At 37.2% G+C, this 22,003-nt stretch overlaps 1 protein-coding gene across 1 annotated transcript in view; it reads right to left on the bottom strand.

Annotated features, from left to right (window-relative positions):
- Window positions 1-22,003, bottom strand: part of WDR7 (WD repeat domain 7) — a 372,564-nt gene that overhangs the window by 138,606 nt on the left and 211,955 nt on the right. The window contains 1 exon segment of the mRNA XM_032602743.1: window positions 21,016-21,237. Coding sequence (XP_032458634.1) covers window positions 21,016-21,237 — 222 coding nt within the window.

Below are 22,003 nucleotides of genomic sequence, written 5' to 3' on the forward strand. Positions count from 1 at the left end.
AGTACATTATATAACTATGCATACATGTCTTATATAGATGTCCACAAAGGCAAACTCTGTTTTGCAGTTACCAAAATTAACTTGATTGACAACCTATAGGTTCAGCATAATGCTTTCTGGGCAATGAAAACAGCTTGAATGACATACTGCATATAATCATATAATATTGCTGTACTTTAGCAGTGGGCACATCAATATTTTAGGACTTGTGCTACTGCCCAGAACTCTTCTCTTCCCAGAAGCAGAGTGGCCTGTTCCACTCTAGCCAATGGCCTTATGAAGCTCTGGGAGGTCACAGAACTGACAGTGGAGACATTTGGAGCAGACTGCTCTGTAACTTAATGGTCAGTCAGACAAAGTAGAATTTTAAATGAGCTCGGGCTTAATACATTACCTTCTCTTGGCCCCAAATTCTTTCCTAGTGTTTAAAAGTCCTAAGAATCCTCCACCTGCCAGTAGCATTCCCCCTTTAAACCATTCAACACGAAAGCACTAGTAAATCATCTGCTTGCCATTTTTATTCTTTCTTAACTCCCAGAATGCTGTCCCAGTGAAATGACGACTGTGGCTAAAATGGATGGCTGTGTGGCATTTTACAACACGTGATGGAACCGGACTGCCTTTTCTATTCTGGAGAAAATACATTGTAATGTCCACTGGGACTGAGGATAAGAGATTATAGGAACCATTTCTTCAGTCTGATAAAGTAGCTAGTAGCAGACCCAGAAATCCACAGCAATTAAAAGACAAATAAAAGTTAAATATAGAATTTGTACATCTATTGTACATTATAATCATAGATCTCACCTTGTTAACAAATCATTAATTATTCCTTATCGCTAACATCCCTGGGAAGTAGTGGGTAAGTGATGGGACATTACTAGGCCACTGAAATGCAAATTTGGGGACAACAGTTGCCAAGCAGCATTTATTTATCCGTAAATGCAAAATGGGGTTAGTTGTGCTTACCACACACAGGCAGAGTTCAGTTTTTTGAGGCCGGGTCTAGTTTTGTTTTAAACCTACCCCTGTCAGTAGCTGTGTGACTACACTGCCTAGAGATCTATTACAGCTATGATAAGGGTACTTCTCAGAAAAAAGAAACAAAGTAGAGAATAATTTTTTGGTCAGTCTCTGAAAACATAAAATAATAACTATAATGAGTCAACTAAAAAATAGTTATGGAAAACATAATTAGCTCATCATAAAGCACCAAGCAGAGAATGAAATTATAGTTATTTGAGAGCTCTGACTTATGATACTATATCTTAGAATTATAATAATAAATTAATCCTTCTGGGCCAGTTATCAATTTATAGTATCTCAGCTCCAAATCCATGGCTGTCACCCTCCCGCCCTGCCCCCCATACCCCAGTCTGTAATCCTGGAGTTAGACTCTGTGAACATCTCCTTTGCCGGCCGGCAGAATGATAAACTTTGTCAATAGAGGTCAACAGATTGATCCTGCAAGAGGAAGACCACTCCCTCTCAAGCAGCTCTGCCCAACCCCCAGAAAATGGCAGACTGCTCCCAGGAGATAGACCAGCCCGTGCCCTCAGCAACAGTGGGCTGCTTCAGAGGAGCCCTCAGCCCTCCGGGAACCTCAGGACCACCTCCAAGCTGCCCACTCTCTCAAGCAACAGCAGGTCACTTGTGCCCACGCCCTTTGGCAAGTTTCTTCACCATCCACAGGTGGGGTGTCTCCCTTGCAGCCACACTGAAGGAGAGCCTCTCCTGGTCTTTTATTCCTTTATTACCCATTTTACCCCGCCCAGATGAGGTGACAGCTGGCTGACATTTTGCACATGCTCCTGGACTGCAAAGAGTCTCTTATACCTCTTTTAATAGTCAAACACTTCCTACTATAAGCAATCCTGCATCATTTTCCTGTTCAGATAACTGCTGTGGTTTCTGTCTCCTGATTGATATACCTCCCTTCTTTCCCATCTCCCTTCAAGAATTATCAGGAACCAACATCACACTGTGCCAAAGTAACTGCTTTTACTTCTGGGATGGAAGCTACTATGCAGCTCTGATAGCCTTCAAGGAGATTCTACTTCCTCCTTTCTTCACATAATTGGAAGTAGCGCATTTCAGACACTAGGAGAGCTCTCCAATGTACAGCCCAATTTAACCTAGGGATGACAAGATGAAATTTCTGATAACAGTAAAAATATAAATGACTAAAAAAATTACTCACAGATTATTTCTCGAAATGCCTGTTTACCAACGTGTCAGCACCTTTTCAATGGAAATGAAACGCTCATTTATTCTTAAATAGTATATGATGATCAGAAATTGTTAACACAGAAAGCATGTATTTATGACACACTGGATATGGTTCAAGATCAGTTTCTAACTTGCACAATTTAGAATGACATTTTTAACAGTAAAACATAAAACTGAAGTTAATAAACGAGAGGCATGCTGTACTGGGACCTAATTTCCATGGGCAGCTTCCCTAAATGTAGGTTCAAGGAACACAACAATTAATTGTTTAGCCACGAGCAGAAGAAAAACTGTAAATGTAAAAATAGAAGATGCCTTAAAAATTTCAGAAATGTAGCACAATACCTTAGAAACACATTATTGCATCTCTAATATAAGAACTTACAAAAGATTTTTTTCCTTTTTTCCTATGACTAGCAATAAACAAAATTCAGAGTATGGAAACATTTACTCTGATATTTTCCTTCAACTTAATTTCACGTTAACACCTCTGGGAAAAACACATCTAGTTAAACATTGACTTGTAAGTAAGAAGCATTGGTATTTAATGGACATGGAATAAAACTAAATGTGAAAACATTTGCTTTGTCTTCCAAAACCTACCTATTAATACAATGATATATGTTAAGAATGTCTAATCATTATGCTTTTATTTTTAAACCTATGAATAAAACTGTAGTAAACTTTCTATCCATGGGTTGTATAACACACTTGGAAATTGGGGTGGCAGGGAGAGGGATATTGGGGATGGAAGCCATAGAAAAGTAAAACTGCAATGTCCAAATCTGAACATCCTCAGCTACTTTAAAATATAGTATCACTTATACTACTATAAAATACAAATCTATCTTTATACTACCACCTAGGAAAAACTGCTTTTTAAAAACTTTTTATTTTGAAATAACTTTAGGCTTATAGAAAAGTTATATAGCTAGGAAAGGGAAATCACATATATCCTTCACCCAGCTTTCTCTTATGTCAACAACTTATATAACCACTGCATGACAACCAAAACTAGGAAATTAATATTGGTGGACTAGGGCTTCCCTGGTGGTGCAGTGGTTAAGAATCCGCCTGCCAATGCAGGGGACACGGGTTTGAGCCGTGGTCAGGGAAGACCCCACATGCTGCAGAGCAACTAAGCCCATGCACCACAACTACTGAGCCTGCATTCTAGAGCCCACAAGCCACAACTACTGAGCCCACGCACTGCAACTACTGAGTTCACGTGCCACAACTACTGAAGCCCGCACACCTAGAGCCCGGGCTCCGTAACGAGAGAAGCCACCATCACGAGACGCCTACGCACCACAATGAAGAGCAGCCCCTGCTTGCCCCAACTAGAGAAAGCCTGCATGCAACAACGAAGACCTAACGCAGCCAAAAATAAAATAATTTTAAAAAAGAGATTAAAAGTATATATATATATATATATATATATATATATATATATAGGTGGACTATTACTGCCTAAACTACAGACTTTATTTGAATTTTCCAATGACCTTTTCCTCTTCCAGTATTCACTCTAGGGTCTCACATTGTATTTAGTTGTTGTGTCTCTTTATAAAGTCTCCTCCAATCTGTGACAGACAATTTCACATACTTAACCTTGCCTTTCATGACTTTTGATGAATACCGGTCATTTTGGAAAATGTCTCTCAACCTGATGTTTTCTCACATTTAGATTAAGGCCATGCATTTTTGGCTGAATACCACAAAAGTGATGTTGTGTCCTTCTCAATGTATCATATCAGAGGGAGAATGCTGTCTATATGTCTTATTACTGACAAGGTTCACCTTGATCACTTGGTCATGGTAACCAATTAGAATGGAGAAAGCCAATTTCCCTTTGTAACTGATAATGTCTTAAGAGGAGATCCTTTAAGGCTGTGTTAATATACTGATTTTAGCAACCACCTGTGGATTTTGTCTGTGACAGTTATTACTGCTGTATTTGCCTAACGGAGATTTTGTATTTCTCTCGTTCCTTCTATATTTATTAACTAAAAGTCTTTTGTAAGAGCTGTCCCTTCTCCTCGACTGATTGATTGATTTATATCAGTATGGACTCATGGGCATTTATTTTGTTCTATGTGTTATAATTCCACAAAATACATCATTTATTTTGTTGCTCAAATCAGTTCAGTTTTGGCTGTTGGAAGCACCTGCAGGGGTTCCCATATCCTTATGATAGGCATGCCCCCATTCATTTTAAGCCCTTCCTTATTTTCTGACACTGCAGATGCTATGGGTTCATCTTGTACTTTCCCTGCCCCAGCCCTAGAACCAACCACTCTTCCAAGGAGTCCTGGTTCCTTTTATTAAGAGAATGATATTTAGAATCAATATCTGAGCTCTGGGTATGCACATTGCTACTGGGATGCCACTGTTCCCAAGCCCTTAAGTGGCCAGAGAAAGGAGACATTGTATACATACTAACCAACACATACACACAGAGCTATATTTATTTCTGTATGTATATTAAAAACCATGAGTTCACACTGTTAGCTCAAGATTCATTCAGGCATTTTCCCTTTCCTCATTTGTAATGGTAAGAGTTACCTCAGTCACTATAATTTTGAACCCTTGAATACATACTATTTACTACAAAATTCAATGAAAATGTACACATTAATATCCATTTTTTGTTTCAATAACATAGAGGTAAAGACTGAATATATGACTACATAAAAATTATAAATGTCCTACTACAAAGAACCAGAAAGTATAAATAAGAAATAAACTAAAAATAAAAAGAAAATAACATGTATCTCTCTATTTAAAAAGTACCCACAGTATCAAAGTTAACAACTTGATACAAAAAATGACAATACAGAGGGTGGAGGATGGGTGAAATGGGTGAAGGAGGTCAAAAGGTACAAACTTCCAGTGATATATAAGTCATGCAGATATAACGTACAGCAATGGTCACTATAGCTAATAACACTATATTGCATATTTGAAAGTTAAGAGAGTAGATCTCTTTTTTCCTTTCTCTTTATTTTTTTTGTTATGTTTTCATGTTTATGGTTATCATGAGATACATTTTTTTAAAGATTTATTTTATTATTTATTTTTGGCTGCGTCAGGTCTTAGTTGCTGTGCATGGGCTCTTTGTTGTGGTGCGCGGGCTTCTTTCTAGTTGTGGCGTGTGGGTTTTCTCTCTCTAGTTGTGGGGTGTGGGCTCCAGAGCGCGTGGGCTCTGTAGTTTACGACACGCAGGCTCTGTAGTTGAGGTGCATGAGCTCAGTAGTTGTGGCATGTGGGCTTAGTTACCCTGCAGCATGTGGGATCTTAGTTCCCTGACCAGGAACCCACATCCCCTGCATGGTAAGGTAGATTCTTTACCACTGGACCACCAGGGAAGTCCCACGAGATACATTTATAACAACCTATATGTATAGCAGTCTATTTTAAGTTGATGGTCTCTCAAGTTTGAATGCATTCTCAAGGCACTACATTTTTACTCCCCTACCCATGTTTTATGTTTTCTTTTCAGTCACATTTTACATCTTTTTGTGTATTGCTTAACTAATTATTTTAGATATAGATGATTTTACTACTCTTGTCTTTCAACCTTCATACTAGTGTTATTGGTGGCTGATCTACTACATTTACTATACGTTTGCCTTTACCAGTGAGAATGTTTTCTTTCATAATCTTCTTGTTTCTAGTTATAGCCTTTCCAGAAGTCCCTTGAACATTTCTTATATGGCCAGTTTAGTGACGATGAACTCCTTTAGCTTTTGCGTGTCTGGGAAACAAGAGAGTAGATCTTAAAAGCTCTCATCACAAGAAAAAAATTTGCAACTATATACAGTGACAGATTTTAACTAGACTTATTGTGGTGATCATTTCAGTATATATACAATTATCAAATCATTATGTTGTACACCTGAAACTACTGTAATGTTATATGTCAATTACATCTCAATAAACACGCATACACACAAACAGGCAATTCACAGTAGAACTAAAAAATGGTAAACACATAACAAGAAAATCAATCTAAAGAGTTAAAACACAAATTAAAGTAACAATAGTATCACTTTTCATCAGTCGTATTGGTCGACAAGAAAAACATCATTAATATCCTCAGAATTAAAGAGGTATAGAGAAACAGCAGAAGAATAAATTCATACAACTTGGCGAACAATCTAGTACAGCTGATGAAATTTAAAATACTGATAAACTCTGACACAGGAATTTACTTACAGGAAGTTACTGAACAAAACATTCATAAATATGCATAAGCACACACACAGAAGTGGCAATTTTAATACTGCATCTCTGATAATAAAGACTAGAAACAAACTATGCAACATTATGATGGTTCAAGGCATGATTTTCTTAAAATTTAACCTGTTTGGGGTTTGCTGAACTTCTTGAATCTGTAAATTTATGTCTTTCATCAAATTTGGTGACGTTTCAGCCATTATTTCTTTAAATATTTTTTCTGACTCCTCTGTTTCCTCCTCTTTGGAGCATCTATGAGACCTTTTGAAATTGACCACAGAATACTGCTGAGAGGAATTAAAGAAGATCTAAGTAAATAGTGAAATATACCACATTCACAGATTGGAAGGCTCAGTATTGTTAAGATGTCAACTTTCCCCAAATTCAATGACAGATTCAAAACAATTCCAATCAAAACTCTAGCAGGCTTTAAAAAAAATATTGGCATGGAGATTCTAAAATTTTTTCGAACCACAAATGACCCAGAATAGCCAAAGCAATTTTATAACAGAAGAACTAAGTTGGAAGCCTTCTACCTAATTTCAGAACTTACTTGAAAGCTGAAGTCATCAAGATAGCATGTATTAGTCAACAGACATATAGATTAATGAAGGACAGGAGAGGGTCTAAAAATAAACCCAAACATCTAGGATTAATTGATTTTCAAAAAAGGCAACTGAATAGGGGCAAAAAGGAAAAAATATTTTCAACATGTGTTGCTAGAATTAAATTTCTGTATATATATGTTTAAAAAATTAACCCTATGTCACATCATACTCAAAAATTAATTCAGGGCTTCCCTGGTGGCGCAGTGGTTGAGAGTCCGCCTGCCGATCGATGCAGGGGACACAGGTTTGTGCCCCGGTCCGGGAAGATCCCACATGCCGCGGAGCGGCTGGGCCCGTGAGCCATGGCCGCTGAGCCTGCGCATCCAGAGCCTGTGCTCCGCAACGGGAGAGGCCACAACAGTGAGATGCCCGCATACCGCAAAAAAAAAAAAAAAATTAATTCAAACCAGACCACAAAGCTGAATGCAAAAGCTAAAACTTCCAGAAAAAGACAAAGGGAAAAAAAAAGTCTCTGAGACTTTGGGGTAGGCAAATATTACTTAGAATATAAAAAGTATGAAGTATAGAACAAAATAACTGATAATCTGTACTTCACTGAAATCAGAAAACTGTGTTCTTTGAAACACACTGTTAAGGTAATCAAAAGACAATCCACAGAACGGGAGAAAGTATTTACTTCGCACATAGAGAAGTTTTTCTAGACAATGCAAAAAATAGAGTACACTCATAGGATAGTACACCCAGTTACTTTCCAAAGTGCTGAAACCAATTTACCCTCCACAGTAAGTGTAAAAGAGTACTAGTTGCTCCTAATGCTTGCAGAAATTTGATAACGTCAGACTTCAAGCTTTCAGTTTGGTAGATGAGAAATGACAGCTCATTTGGCTTTTAATTTGCATTTCCCTTATAATAAGACTTATCATCTTTTTATAGGTTTATTAGCCATTTTTATTTCCTTTTGTGGAGTGCTTTTTCAATCTTTACCCACTTTTCTGCTCTGCATTTGTCTTTTTCTTACTCAGTTGTGTGTGTGTGTCTGTGTGTGTGCTTAACAATCTCTTGTCAGTGACCTGTGTTATAAATACCTTTTTCCTCTTTGTGGCTTTACTTTTTACTTTTTAAAAGGTATTGTTGATTATAGAAGTTTCTAATTTTAATGTAGTTGAATTTACCCATTCTCTTTATTATTTGGTTGGACTTTCTGTCACCTGTTTACAGAATTGTTCCCCATTCCAAGGCTAGGCTTTCCTATATCATCTTTTTAAAGTATTATTGTTTTAGCTTTCATATTTAAGTCTTTATATAGAATTGATCTTTTTGGCTATGATGGGCAAGAGGGATCCAATTTCATTATTCTTCCTTATGAATAGCCAATGGTAAGTATACCATGTATCAAAAAGTCTATCCCTTATTTCACTGATCTACAATGCTAGATCTATAGAGTCAAATTCCTATGTATACATAGAACCATTTCTGTCCTGTCTATTCTGTTCCATAGGTCTATTGGTCTGTTCTTCACCAAGATAACACTATAATAATTGCTATAAATTTATAACTTTTGATATAAGTAAGGGAAATCCCTCCACCTTGTTCTTCTTCTTTAGAAATGTCATGGCTTTTCTTAGCTCATTGTCTTATCATATAAATTTGAGAATCAGCTTGTAAGTTCAATAACAAAAAACAATAACAAAGACCCTATTGGTATTTTATTTGGAATGGTATTGAATTTATGAAAACTGACATTCTTATGATACTCTTATCCATAAAAGTGCATATCTCCCTATTTAGTTAGGTCTTTATAAACAACTTCAATAAAATTAAAAAAAATTTTCCTAAAAGTCTTGCATATTCTTTGTTAAGCTAATGCCTAGATATTTTACATTTTTGCAGTACTGTAGAGGTTGACTTTTTTAATAATTACATATGTCAAGGGGTTATAATTAGGATTAAATAATATTTATAAAGTACCTAAGATAGTGACTGGTATATTATTAGTGCTATATATGTTTACTGAATAAAACAAAATAAATCACATATTCCATTTATCTGTGGTGTGTTAATTTTAGAATAATTTTGACTAGCTATTAAAAGAACAATGTTGAGATTTTTAGTGTTTGTGTGAGATTTATATATTAACTTGGGAACAACTGAGATATTTACCACGTGGTATTATCTTAACCATCCAAGAACTACATGCCTTTTTATTTACTCAAATATTATTTTATTTCCCTCAGTGACATATTGTAGTTTCTTCCATATTTCTTAAGTTTATTCTTAGATATGGTCTATGGTACTTCTTTTGGTTGCCATTATTATTGAGATCTTTAAAATATTTGTAAAATATGAGCATCTATCATTTTATTTTAATTACACGAATATCCACTGTAAAAAAAAATGCTTTTAAACAAACAAGTGTTTTTGTAAATTTTTCCTAACCCCAAATTCCTTTAATTACTGGGTAAGCTGAGTATTTTTTGGCATCTTCATTCCTTCCGTGATAAAATGCCTGCCTATAGTCCTATTCTGTTTCTATTCTGTTTTTTAACTGGGTTGTCTGTCTTTTTCTTCCTGGTTCTTAGGGTCTTAGTAGTTCGAAGGGTCTTTCAAAAAATGATGATTCTCTATATTTTCTATTTTGTTTAGTATTATAAAGAAAAGCTACAGATTTTTGAGTACCTATGTGGCTGATTAGTTGTCTGGATACCCTTGAGTGATAAGATCTACCCTAGGTCTTAAAAGCATCACTACCATGACTGCTATGTTTAAAACCGCACTATAAAGGGATAAGGGTAGAAGCTGGATGGCTCGGCAGTAATCCCAGTGAGAAATGAAGGTTTCCAACCAGGGTGATAACAGTAAAGGTGGGAAGAAGTGCTGAATTTTGGATATATTTTGAAGGTAGAGCCAATAAGATTTCCTGATGGATTAGATGTTGTCCGAGAGAGGAAGGAATTAGGGATGACTCTAAGAAACTGGAAAGAAAGTAATCATCAACTGAGATGGGAAAGGCTGAAAGCAGAGCAAATTTGAGTGGGCAAATGAAGAATTTTGATTATCATTGAGTTTTTGAAGGATATGTAATTTCTAGTTTTCAGATATTTGGTGTTTTGTTTTGCTTTTAAGAGTCTAGCCCTGTTTTTTCGTTTTAAATTAATTAATTAATTAATTTATTTATTTTTGGCTGCATTGGGTCTTCGTTGCTACACACGGGCTTTCTCTAGTTGTGGCGAGCGGGGGCTACTCTTTGTTGCACTGTGTGGGCTTCTCATTATGGTGGCTTCTCTTGTTGTGGAGCATGGGCTCTAGGAGTGGGGGCTCAGTAGTTGTGGCTCGCGGGCTCCAGAGCACAGGCTCAGTAGTTGTGGCGCACGGCTTAGTTTCTCTGCAGCATGTGGGATCTTCCCTGACCAGGGATCGAACTCGTGTCCCCTGCATTGGCAGGCGGATTCTTAACCACTGCACCACCAGGGAAGTCCCTCTAGCCCTGTTTTCGTCAGTTTCTCTTTGTGGATACAATGTCATGCCAAATTTCAACTTCTAAAACACAGAAAAGTCAGCGCTGCTGTGCTTGAAGGAGATTTAAGAGCGCAGGCAGTCACTGAGCCATCTCTATGGAGTCCCAGGATTCTACAGAACACAATTTGAAAACCAAAGGTGTAAGGAAAGAGCTCTACATTTATTGATTTCATACAAGCATTCATGTCCTCTAATAGATTCGGGCTCTGGAAGCTCCCAATTGAACTGGGTAGCACCAACAAGTTCACCAGCACTTACTGTATGATCATGGAAGCTAGGGTATAAAGCACTCAAACAGTCTTGGGCTCCCTACCATTCAACATCCTTGGAAACTGTGTTTTTGAAGGACATGGCAGGGAATCTACAAACAAGGTTACGAAAGGTTTCTATTCACTTCCTACAAAAGGCCAACCATCAAAAGGGAACCATCAAAAGTTCTGCAGCTTTTGAAAAGGTTAAACTAGATGTTCCCCTTTGTCCCTTTTTGATATAAAATTGTTTGAACTTACAGAATTAAATATGTTAATTACAGCGACCCTGGAGCACACATATATAGGACATACAAATGTGAAGGAACCATTCTGCAGAGCTGTCAGAAAACTTCAGACCAAGGTTACTTAAATATCAGATATAAGAAAGTCTTATGCAAAATAAAAGGGTTGCCACTAGCAATACAATGCTAAAACCTGTCACTGAATCTGCAACTCAATCAAGGTAACTAGTACATACATTAGATGGTTGGCAGAGATTTATACCAATGCTGCATTACATTCTAGACCAAAAAATTGGTATAAGGCCTTTGTACTACATCTTATAAGGATATAGATCTCAGAGTACCACAGATGTTATATTTAGCTACTGAAATATTTTTAACAAAGTTACCTCAAAGCCCTTTTGTATATTAAATGGACCACTAACAGAAAGGACCACTAACAAATGTTTCAAATAATGTACAGGAAGGTTGGCAAATTTTTTTCTGTCAACAGCCAGATAATAAATATTTTTGGCTTTGTAGGCCATACAATCTCTACAGCAACTACTGCCGTTGTAGTGTGAAATGCCAAACAGTATGTAAATAAGTAGGTACAGCTGGGTTCCAATAAAATTGTATTTGAAAAAAATAGGCAGGGGGCGAGGGTTGATCCATAGCTATGGTTTGCTGGTCTGTGGTCTAGAGTACAACTACATCAACATAGCACAAGTCCACAAAGCTGGACACGTGTGGGGAATGAGTTTTGTGGAAATAACTGTAGCCTGGTATGCTGATATGAGGTACCCATAAGGAGGGATGGCAGAAAAATACTTTAAAGATGCTCAGTTTCAAACATGGCATAACAGTGGAATACTAGAACCTTTAAAAGCAGAAAAGCAACTGGTAAAGAACAATGAAAATAAGATAGCAAGTTCAAGTGGCAGTAATAAACACAAGCTCTGTAGTTAGAATAATAATAAATCACTTTAATAATTTCACAGAACTGTGTAATTTTAGATGGAAGTGGCCTTAGAAATAACCTTGTCCAACTTACTCGTTTTATGGAAGAGGAACCTAAAACCCATAGTGTAGCAAATTAACAAAAAGAGTTGCAAACTAAAACTATTTTTGGACAACAAGGATGGGATTACATCACCAAACAGGGTCTGTAATGCAAGCGTCAGATCTCAGTTAAAACGACAAAGCTGTTATACAACATGAATTATTTATAAGTAAAAACAAGAGTAGTGAAATTTCCCATTTGATCTGAGCTTAGTATGTTGATGTGGTTAAAATGAGAAACAGGTAATAAATATGTAGAAATTCATCTAAGTAAATAATATACAAATACATAAGAATACAAATAAATAATTACAAAAATATTTGGCGTTTTATTTCAACACAAGTATAATAATATGACGAAAGAAAAGTGCATTTTTATATAAATCCTCTGGGAACTAATATAGATTACCACAAACAGTAGGAATCAGTATGTATTGTAGAATATAATATCATGGGCTTTGGGGGCAAATTGCATCTGGATTCATATCCTTTATAAGACAGATAACCTTAAGGAAGTTATCTAATTTTTAAGAGTATCAGTTCACTCATATATAAAATGTTGACAGTAATACCTGCCTTATAAGATTCTTAGGAAGATTTTTAAAAGTCGTCTATACACATATAAATGTCCCAATACATAGCAGATGTATTTCCTTTCTTTATTCTTCTATACACGATTCTGGTAACGATAATAATAACTAACGTTCAACTAACACGTGTACGTCAGGCACTTTTCAAAGTGCTTTGCATACGCTAATTTACTTATCCTCACAATACTCACTCTGTGAGGTAAGTGATATTATTATTCCTACTTTTTAGTTAAAGGAACAGGCAAAAGCATGTAAGGCCACACAGCTACTGAGTAGTGATTCAAGATTCAAACCCAAGCAATCCAGAATAATGAAATTCCAATAAAAAGGCTGCACTACCTAAAGAATTAGCTCTGAGAGTAATATAAATGTCACTTATGCACTCTGATTAGTTCCCACTACCTCTTCCACTTCAAAATATAAAGAAAATTACAATTCGTGCATTAAGGTAGTTTAGTGACCAGAACTACCATAGAACACTCAATGTAAAATAACTGTGAAGGACTCTATATTCTACTGGGTTCCTCTATTCTGGCTACGCTACAGATGAAAATCACATATGAAGCTTTAAAAATAACATAGATGCCCAAACCCCACCCCTGACTTTCTGAATAGGAACTCCAGGGTGAGGCTCAGACACATGCATTTTTAAAACATTCTACATATGATTTTAGAGCATAGCCAGAATGAAGAATTACAGTTCTAAACACTGAAGGTGTGATGGCAACGCAAGTCAAGTGGCATCTGGACCAGGATGATTTTCAAAGGTAAAATTACATGCGAGAAGTGGCAGTAAAGAACAGGGGATGCTGAGTTAGGACAATAAGAGAGAATGAGATGGACAGTGGGGTAAGAAGCCAGGCAGGGAGGCAGGTCCCCTCGCAGGTGCCTGGAAGGCCAGGTTAGACACACAAGGGTAAGCAAATGGAAATGCAGACTCTATGGCCGCAGCGGCACCTCAGCAACACCATCTGATGGCTCTTGCGTGACCAGTGAAAAGATCCATTTTTTTTGGTCACTGCTTACCCTTGCAAATGCAACAATGCTTTCCTCATCATTGTTGCTGCTTTTTCTCATAACTTGCCACCACTGCTAGTTTTGTTATTAATTGCAATTCAGTGACTTGGTCCCAATCTTGCTGAATAAAACACCTGAGATTTGGCTTAACTTTCTCACCTTAAAATGTAGGAAATAAATTCGTTATTACATCAACTTCAACCAATATTAATACAGTCATTAAATAAAACATGAATGGTGAGAAAGTACACAAAGTATATGGGGGATCATTTTCACGACAGTAGACCACAACAAAGTAAAATCAAGCATAGCACCAGAATAATGTAAAACTCTAAATACAGGTTTCACAGAATTTAAACATTCCTGAGACACATCTAATTGAGGCTTCCACTTGGTGGTATTACAACTGAACTAATCAAGAGGAACATAACTCTATCTTGTTTCAAAACATCATAATAACAAAGAAGCCATTTATTCCAACAAACTCTTGGGGTTCTTAACTGTTTTTATTTTAATGACTGTCTCTTGAGAATTGAATGGAACCTGGAACATTTTTCCAGAACAGAAATGCAAGTGCACATAAACATAGCATTTTCCAGGTAACATCAGTGACACCACGCACCTTGGCCAGCTGAAGAACCCTGGCGTTGTAGAATTCCTAAAGACCCACTGCAGGGAAAAATTCATTTTCTTTCTCTGTTCTAAATATTTCACAACATAGATGCAAACCATTTCATAAGTGTGGAGATGTGGATTTTGTACATGTTTCTCCCTCTGTGCCACCAGCAGAGCCCTAAACAAATGATTCAACAGTGCTCCTATTTCCAGGTGAGCTGCTGCTTGCTGACATGCCCCTCTTTTGTGCAGCACCACTTCTGAATCACACTTGTTTATGACACAAGACAACTGTGTGAAATGGTGAACATACACTGATTTAGATTTGGAAGACAAGTGTTCAAGTCCGGGCCTGACACTTTTTAGCAGTATGATGTTAAAACGTTTGACCTATGCCTTCAATTTACTGTCTGCAAGAAGAAAGTTTAATTCAACTTCATCAATGTTCAGTGAGTACTGAGCAAAGCTTCAGTGTCCTCATCTGATAAATGGTAATAGTGTTTAATTGATATGTTTTGAAGATTAAATAAGATAATACATGTAAAGAGCATAGCAAAATGCCTGGCACAGAGTAAACGCTCAGGAATCAGCTATTATTAATGTGCCTCATGTTGGATAAAATATCTGTCTTGCAGGGTAACAAGAGATACATATGGACTTGGAATAGACAGTGTGTTAAATAAATGGTGGTACCTCCCTCCACGTCTGTGGACACAAGGGGGAGCTGGGACACACAGGAATAACATGCTGAGCAGAAGCCTGGAGAGGCTGCCCATCTCCTCCCCTCCACGATGGAAGCAACCACTCCCCAAGCTCTTGCTGCTGTTCATGGCTGAAAAGACTCAGCTGATTCCTTCTGTGGGATTTGCCCCAGGATGAAAAGGGCTGCCTCACCCAAGATCACACCCCTTCCTCAGGGCACCACAGATCCAATGACTGAATGACATGGGACTTAAAGGCTGAGGCCTTAGACTCAATTCAGGACAAGTCCAAAGTCTATCCCAGCTCCAGAGTTCCCAAGGTCACTGAAGCTTTCTAGGCAATTGAAATGCAATTCAACTTCTCCCTCTGCCCAACCCTGCCTCTTTCACTCCCTCAAGGTACTGATGCCAAGGATACTCCCACACACAAGTCTGTCTCAGAGTTGGCTGCCTAGGGAAGTGAGTTACGACACTTGCCCAAAGTCAGAAAGCTAATGAGAGATCAAAATGTGATCTACTACAGATGCGCCAGCATCATTCCACAATTATAAAATGAGCAGAAGAGACCAAATGAAAGAATGAACCAAAAGACCTAGAAGGTAACATTATAAATAATTCCCTAAGATATTCTAACAATGCCTCATTTGTGGATTGGAATAAAAATTAAGGAAGGTCTCTATTGAAGCTGAGTTGATGAGACACAAGAAAGCATCCATCCCTACATGGAGAGGAAACTGGGAAGATGAAGAAGGGAAATTTCCTGGGATGTTTTCCATTTCACTTCAGAAGCAGAGACTAATTGGACCGAAAGAGGCTTTAAAGACAGAACAGTTCCTGCTCTTTCTTTAATACAAGAGGAAACTGCAACCCAGAGGGTCGCTTTGCTTCCCAAGAGTACAAGGTCACAGAGTAGCCTGGTCTAGGCCTCTTAATCTCCAGAGTCCTTCAGCTTTGTCTTCAATATGTGATTTTGACACTTTATGTAAAATGTAACACCCACAAAAGATTCATATATATTCCAACATAAGTATAAAATGTATTATAAAACTATGTATGACTTTTGAATTAGGCATCAGTGTCTCTCCCCGCCCTCCCCATCAATATGGATGATTGGAATTTGACTACATTATGAGTTTTCACAGAATGGCTTTACGAGGAAGGCTAGAACTCTAGCAATTAAACTTCAAAAAATATTGTATCTTAATGGTCTTATCTCAGAATGAGGATAATAATTATTATCTCATTCAACAGGATGCCATAAAGACTAAATATTTAATGGTAATACATTCTAAATGCCACATAAACAAATACCATAGCGATACATACAGTAACTTCCGGCAGGTTAACATTATAGCAGGTTAATATTACACAGAACTCATTGAAAAGAGCCCAAGTAACACACAGAACATTTAGACATCTGACTGTTTCCAATCAAGAGAGCAAGATGTGGGACTTCCCTGGTGGTCCAGTGGTTGGGACTCCTTGCTCCCAATGCAGGGGGCATGGGTTCAATCCCTGGTCGGGGAACTAAGATCCCACATGGCACAGCCAAAAAATTTTAAAAATAAAATAAACCATCTATAGATTCCAAATAATCAAAAAACATTTTTTAAAGAGAGAGCAAGATTTAAACTGATAAACATAAATTTAATCAAGACATCCCAATTCTTAAAAATCCCTGTGGTATTATGCAAATCTACCACCAAGGAATCTAAGACCTTTGAGGGAAAAAAAGGACAACGGGATGGAAGTTAAAAGAAACTCAGGGGCTTCCCTGGTGGCACAGTGGGTGAGAGTCCGCCTGCCGATGCAGGGGACACGGGTTCATGCCCCGGTCCGGGAAGATCCCACATGCCACGGAGCGGCTGGGCCCGTGAGCCACGGCCACTGAGCCTGTGCGTCCGAAGCCTGTGCTCCGCAACGGCAGAGGCCACAACAGTGAGAGGCCCGCGTACCGCAAAAAAACAAAACAAACAAACAAACAAAAAAAAGAAACTCAGGAGATCTTGAAAATACTTTAAAATTATTAAAATAAAATAGGGCAACCATAATAAGAGGAAAATAACATGGACATTTTATACATTTTGAACTTGTTCCAATAGGTACTATATTATTCATTTTTATATACGATTTCTACTTGCTAAGAAACCTCTCAGAATCTGTCTTTTGTTACAATGAATTATAAATATTATTTGCTAAGAAACATTACCTTCTGCCCTATCTACATCTACATTCTTTATCCAAAGTGCTCCAAGAACAAACTTGATTCCAAAAGGCTTCACTATTTTAAATGTTTGGGTAAATTTTATTTCCCTTGCCTGGGAAAGTTGAGGTAGCCCCAGGCAAAAGTCCCTCCATAGCACAGCTCAGCCCAGGGTTTCCATCATGTCAGAAATAGGCTTCAGGACCCCTTTACTGTAGTTCAGCTCCCTGAATTTTAATAAACCAGAGAGCAGTACTAAGACCCTTTGGTTCTTTTATCAATTCCTAGGGCTTCTTTGAAAAATCTCTATTTCTACTGTGCTATAGCTTCTTAAAAATTGCCTCTTTTCAACTAACCCATTTCCTCTTTTTCTAGTTACAGCAGTAACAATTTGCAGATGAAACTATAAGTCAAAAGAAAAGACCTACAGAAGCAAATTAATGAATATCAGAATTTCATATAAAGATAAACTGTGGTTAGAAAACAGACGATAACAGTATTAGTCTAGATAACTAAGATAATGTGGTGTAAACTAATCTGCCTAGCAACCATCCAATGGCTTGGATGAAAATCAGTCAGCCATTCATTAATTTATGATGTCCCTACATTTATATACAGATACTAAGATAATAAGCTATATGAAAATTCCAGAGAAACAACATTTATGTTTACTTTCCTTGCCGGAAAATATAAAATACAAATGAATGCTGTTGAAATATTATATAAAACATGTTGGACTAAATCAGTAGCCTTCAAAATAAGTAATCCCTTCAAAAGGGAGCATCTTAAAACTTTTCAAGGAACACATAGTTTTGTAAGCACACGTAGTTTTACGGCAAAGTTGGTTTAAAGGAATTGATTTTGGGATGCTAAATATGCAAATTAACACCTTCACTAAAACTGTGAGAGTAGACATTTTCTCTCTTCAAGGAAAATAATCAAGGATGTAAGATTTCTGACATTTAAAGGAAAGTCTGTCATGCAGTTTTTTTAATGGATGATTATGGGTATCAAACAGTTATGCTGAATATTCTACTGAATATATTTAAAAGAACAATAGTTTTATTTTTAAATGTCAATATTCACAATATCCTCAAAATTATATCTTTTGCAAATGTTTAAACTTACTATTAAAAAGTTTTAGCTGTCACACTATGGAGAACAGTATGGAGGTTTCTTAAAAAACTAAAAATGGAACTACCATACAACCCAGCAATCCCACTAATGGGCATATACCCGAGAAAACCATAATTCGAAGAGTCATGTACCACAATGTTCACTACAGCTCTGTTTACAATAGCCAGGACATGGAAGCAACCTAAGTGTCCACTGACAGAAGAATGGATAAAGAAGATGTGGCACATATATACTATGGAATATTACTCAGCCATAAAAAGAAATGAAATTGAGTTATTTGTGGCGAGGTGGATGGACCTAGAGTCTGTCATACAGAATGAAGTAAGTCAGAAAGGGAAAAACAAATACCATATGCTAACACATATGTATGAAATCTAAAAAAAAAAAAAAAAAAAAAGGTTCTGACGAACCTAGGGGCAGGACAGGAATAAAGACACAGACATAGAGAATGGACTTGAGGACCTGGAGAGGGACAAGGGTCAGCTGAGACAAAGTGAGAGAGTGGCATGGACATATATACACTACCAAATGTAAAATAGATAGCTAGTGGGAAGTAGCTGCATAGCACAGGGAGATCAGCTCGGTGCTTTGTGACCACCTAGAGGGGTGGGATAAGGAGGGTGGGAGGGAGATGCAAGAGGGAGGAGATATGGCGGTATATGTATACGTATAGCTGATTCACTTTGTTATAAAGCAGAAACTAACACTACGTATAGCTGATTCACTTTGTTATAAAGCAGAAACTAACACATCATTGTAAAGCAATTATACTCCAATAAAGATGTTAAAAAAAGTTTTAGCTGTCAATATAAAAATGTGCAAGGGATTAGACATTTCTTGATACTCATTAGAGAGATGGTGAGCAAAAAAGTTTGAAAGCCACTGGACTAAATCATGTCAAGGTTTCACTAACCTCTAGTATTCTGTCAAGATTCTAAATAAGGCTCTCTCTGTATAAGTCCTAGGCTATCTGGAGTGACATGGAAAGGTTGGGCCCATTAAAGAGCCCTTGGTAGAGAAGGTGAGATTTGAGCAGGGTTTTATGAATGGAAAACAGGGAACCTGAAGAACCTGGGAAAAGATGAAGAGGCCTCTGCAGGAGAGGGGAAGTGGACGTGCCCGGAGGGAAAATGGGAAGAGTGTGGGTTTTCAGGTCGCAAGAAGCTTGAGTTCAAATTCAGGTTTTACTACATTTTGGCTGAGCTACTTTGAAGAAATCTTCATTTCTATTTTGATGATCAAACGAAGAGACAGAAAATAAATTTTTAAATTATAAACTAATAGCACATGTTAGTCATTAAACCCTTTTCCACCAGAAACCATTGAGCAGTAGCAGTTTACACAATGGTCAAAAGCATGAGCTCTAGAACCAACAGCCTGTGTTAAGACAAAAACTGCCATTTCCTGCAGGAAGGATCTCAGCCAGGTTAACGAAACCTCTCTGTGCTCAATTAGCCTTACGCGTAAAATGGAAATAATTGAGGAACAGCCCACTTGATAGGGTTATTGTGAGGATTAAGTGAGTTAGTGCATGTAAAGAGCTTAAAATCATGCTCAAAAGAATTATGTGGTTGCTTTATTATTGTTGGTGGTGGTATTCCTATTATTACTCCCTGATTCTCAATGTCAAACAGAGATCAAGAGATTACCAACCACTAACACGTATTTGTTGGATTAAGAATCTAAAAAGGGGTTGGGGTCTGGTGGGGAGGGAGGATAGGCAGGCCGCTAAGTCTGTAGGAGGGCTTTAACAATAAAGCCGCCAGTATGGCTCCCTGGTTTCTCCGGAAAAGTATGTGACAATGATCTAGTGAACTTCTCTGCTGTCATAACTAACAAAGTAGCCTATATCTTTTCCCCTTGCTTAAAAGCCAAAACCCCAAAAGAACACATTGCAATTTATGCTACAAAGAATATCTTGATATAATCGGTAGGATTATATTTGGTAGTTAAGATGGCACATTTGTTAGAAATGATTCTGCAATATGGTAGGTACATTCTGTCCTTACCTAAGGGAGTTCTGACACTAAAGGACCAAAAGACCTCATTATAAAATACCCTTACCTATTATTAACATACCAACCACAGAACCAAAAGTAGCAATATGACACAAACGCTTTGAGCTCTGAATGTAATTTTTTAGTCATTATTGGAATAATTTTATTGGAATACTTTTTAAATTACAGAAGTAATTCGTAGTTCCTCATTCACATTCTTTAAAATACATATATATATATTTACACACACACACACACACACACACACACACACACACACACACACACACTTTTTAAAAAACAAAAAATTGGTTTTCCACCCCTGACTTTTCAAATCACATTCAGGACAAGATGCATTGCATAGTTTTTCAGAAATTATTTTAGAAGTTAGAAGTTTTGGCTAAAGTCTTGACCAAAATGTGGAAACACAAAGCTCAGAAATGTGTTATTTTAAGAAAAGCATTTAAAAGACCATGTTTTAACTTTTAAAAAGAAGTCCCAGAACTATAACTACAGGGCAATGTGCCAAATAGATTGTGCTGCTTTCCAATGTCATTTAAGCATTCTATCTGAGCTAAAACTCAGGATATGTTCAATATTCTGAGATTTTGTTAACAGGTAATATGTACTGAGAAGCAGTAGATCGGCATTAGGAATTTTTAACTTACAAGTATGTCTGGCCAGTGAGTAGTTGGATCCACCACTAGTCAAACCAAATCCCTCAGGAATTTGACTAGAGCTTCGAGGTCTGGTCAGCAGTTTAGGAGGTTCAATTTCTGCACCAAATTCAGCTCCTATTACTCCTAGTAAAACAATAGCAGTAGCTTGCTTTCGTCTTTCCTCATAAGATGTGGAAATTTTTTTCATTTGTGGGACACTTGATAAGCAACCTGAAAACCAAAACATAAGAATAGAAATTAAAAGACTATCAGTACATATGATAAGAAACACATTCCAGATTGGTCACTCAGGAATGAACAGGCTTTTCAACAAATGACACTGGAACAACTGGTTTTCCATGTGCAAAAGAATGAAATTGGATGAAATGGTTAATGATGGCTAATGAGTACTAGGTTTTTGAGATGAAAAACTTATAAAATTACATTATGATATCTGCACAACTCCAAATATACTAAGAATCGCTGGATTCTACATTTTAAAGGATGAATTTTATGGACTATAAGTCATACCTAAATAAAGCTGTTTTTAAGAAAAAATTGCTAACTCATTTATTAATTTGCCCACTAACTTTACAAATATTTATCGAGCACCTACTCTGGGCCAGGGAATTGCAAACGGGAAAATAAGTAGTCCACAAAGGAGGAAATGCTGAATTTAAAACTCAAAAGATAAGTGGAAGTTTGCCAGGAAATAAGAGAGATGGACAACAAGATGAAGGCAAAGGATGAATATTTTGTCCAGATGGACCAGAATGCAGAAGCCCAATCCACCGTTTGAAGAAGTACTCACAACCTGGGCAAAGCTCAGTATAATTTCATATGCAGAAGAAATACCAGCATGACACCCAAAACATAATGGAGAACAATTTGAAATCTTTATTAAAGTATCAGTAACTAGGTAATGGGGAATCACATTCTTAACACACAACACTACTTCTTAAAATTTACTTTCCCAGCCTTTCTCTAAGGTAACTAC

Source organism: Phocoena sinus, chromosome 14 (genome assembly GCF_008692025.1).
Source record: "Phocoena sinus isolate mPhoSin1 chromosome 14, mPhoSin1.pri, whole genome shotgun sequence".
Lineage (NCBI taxonomy): Eukaryota > Metazoa > Chordata > Mammalia > Artiodactyla > Phocoenidae > Phocoena > Phocoena sinus.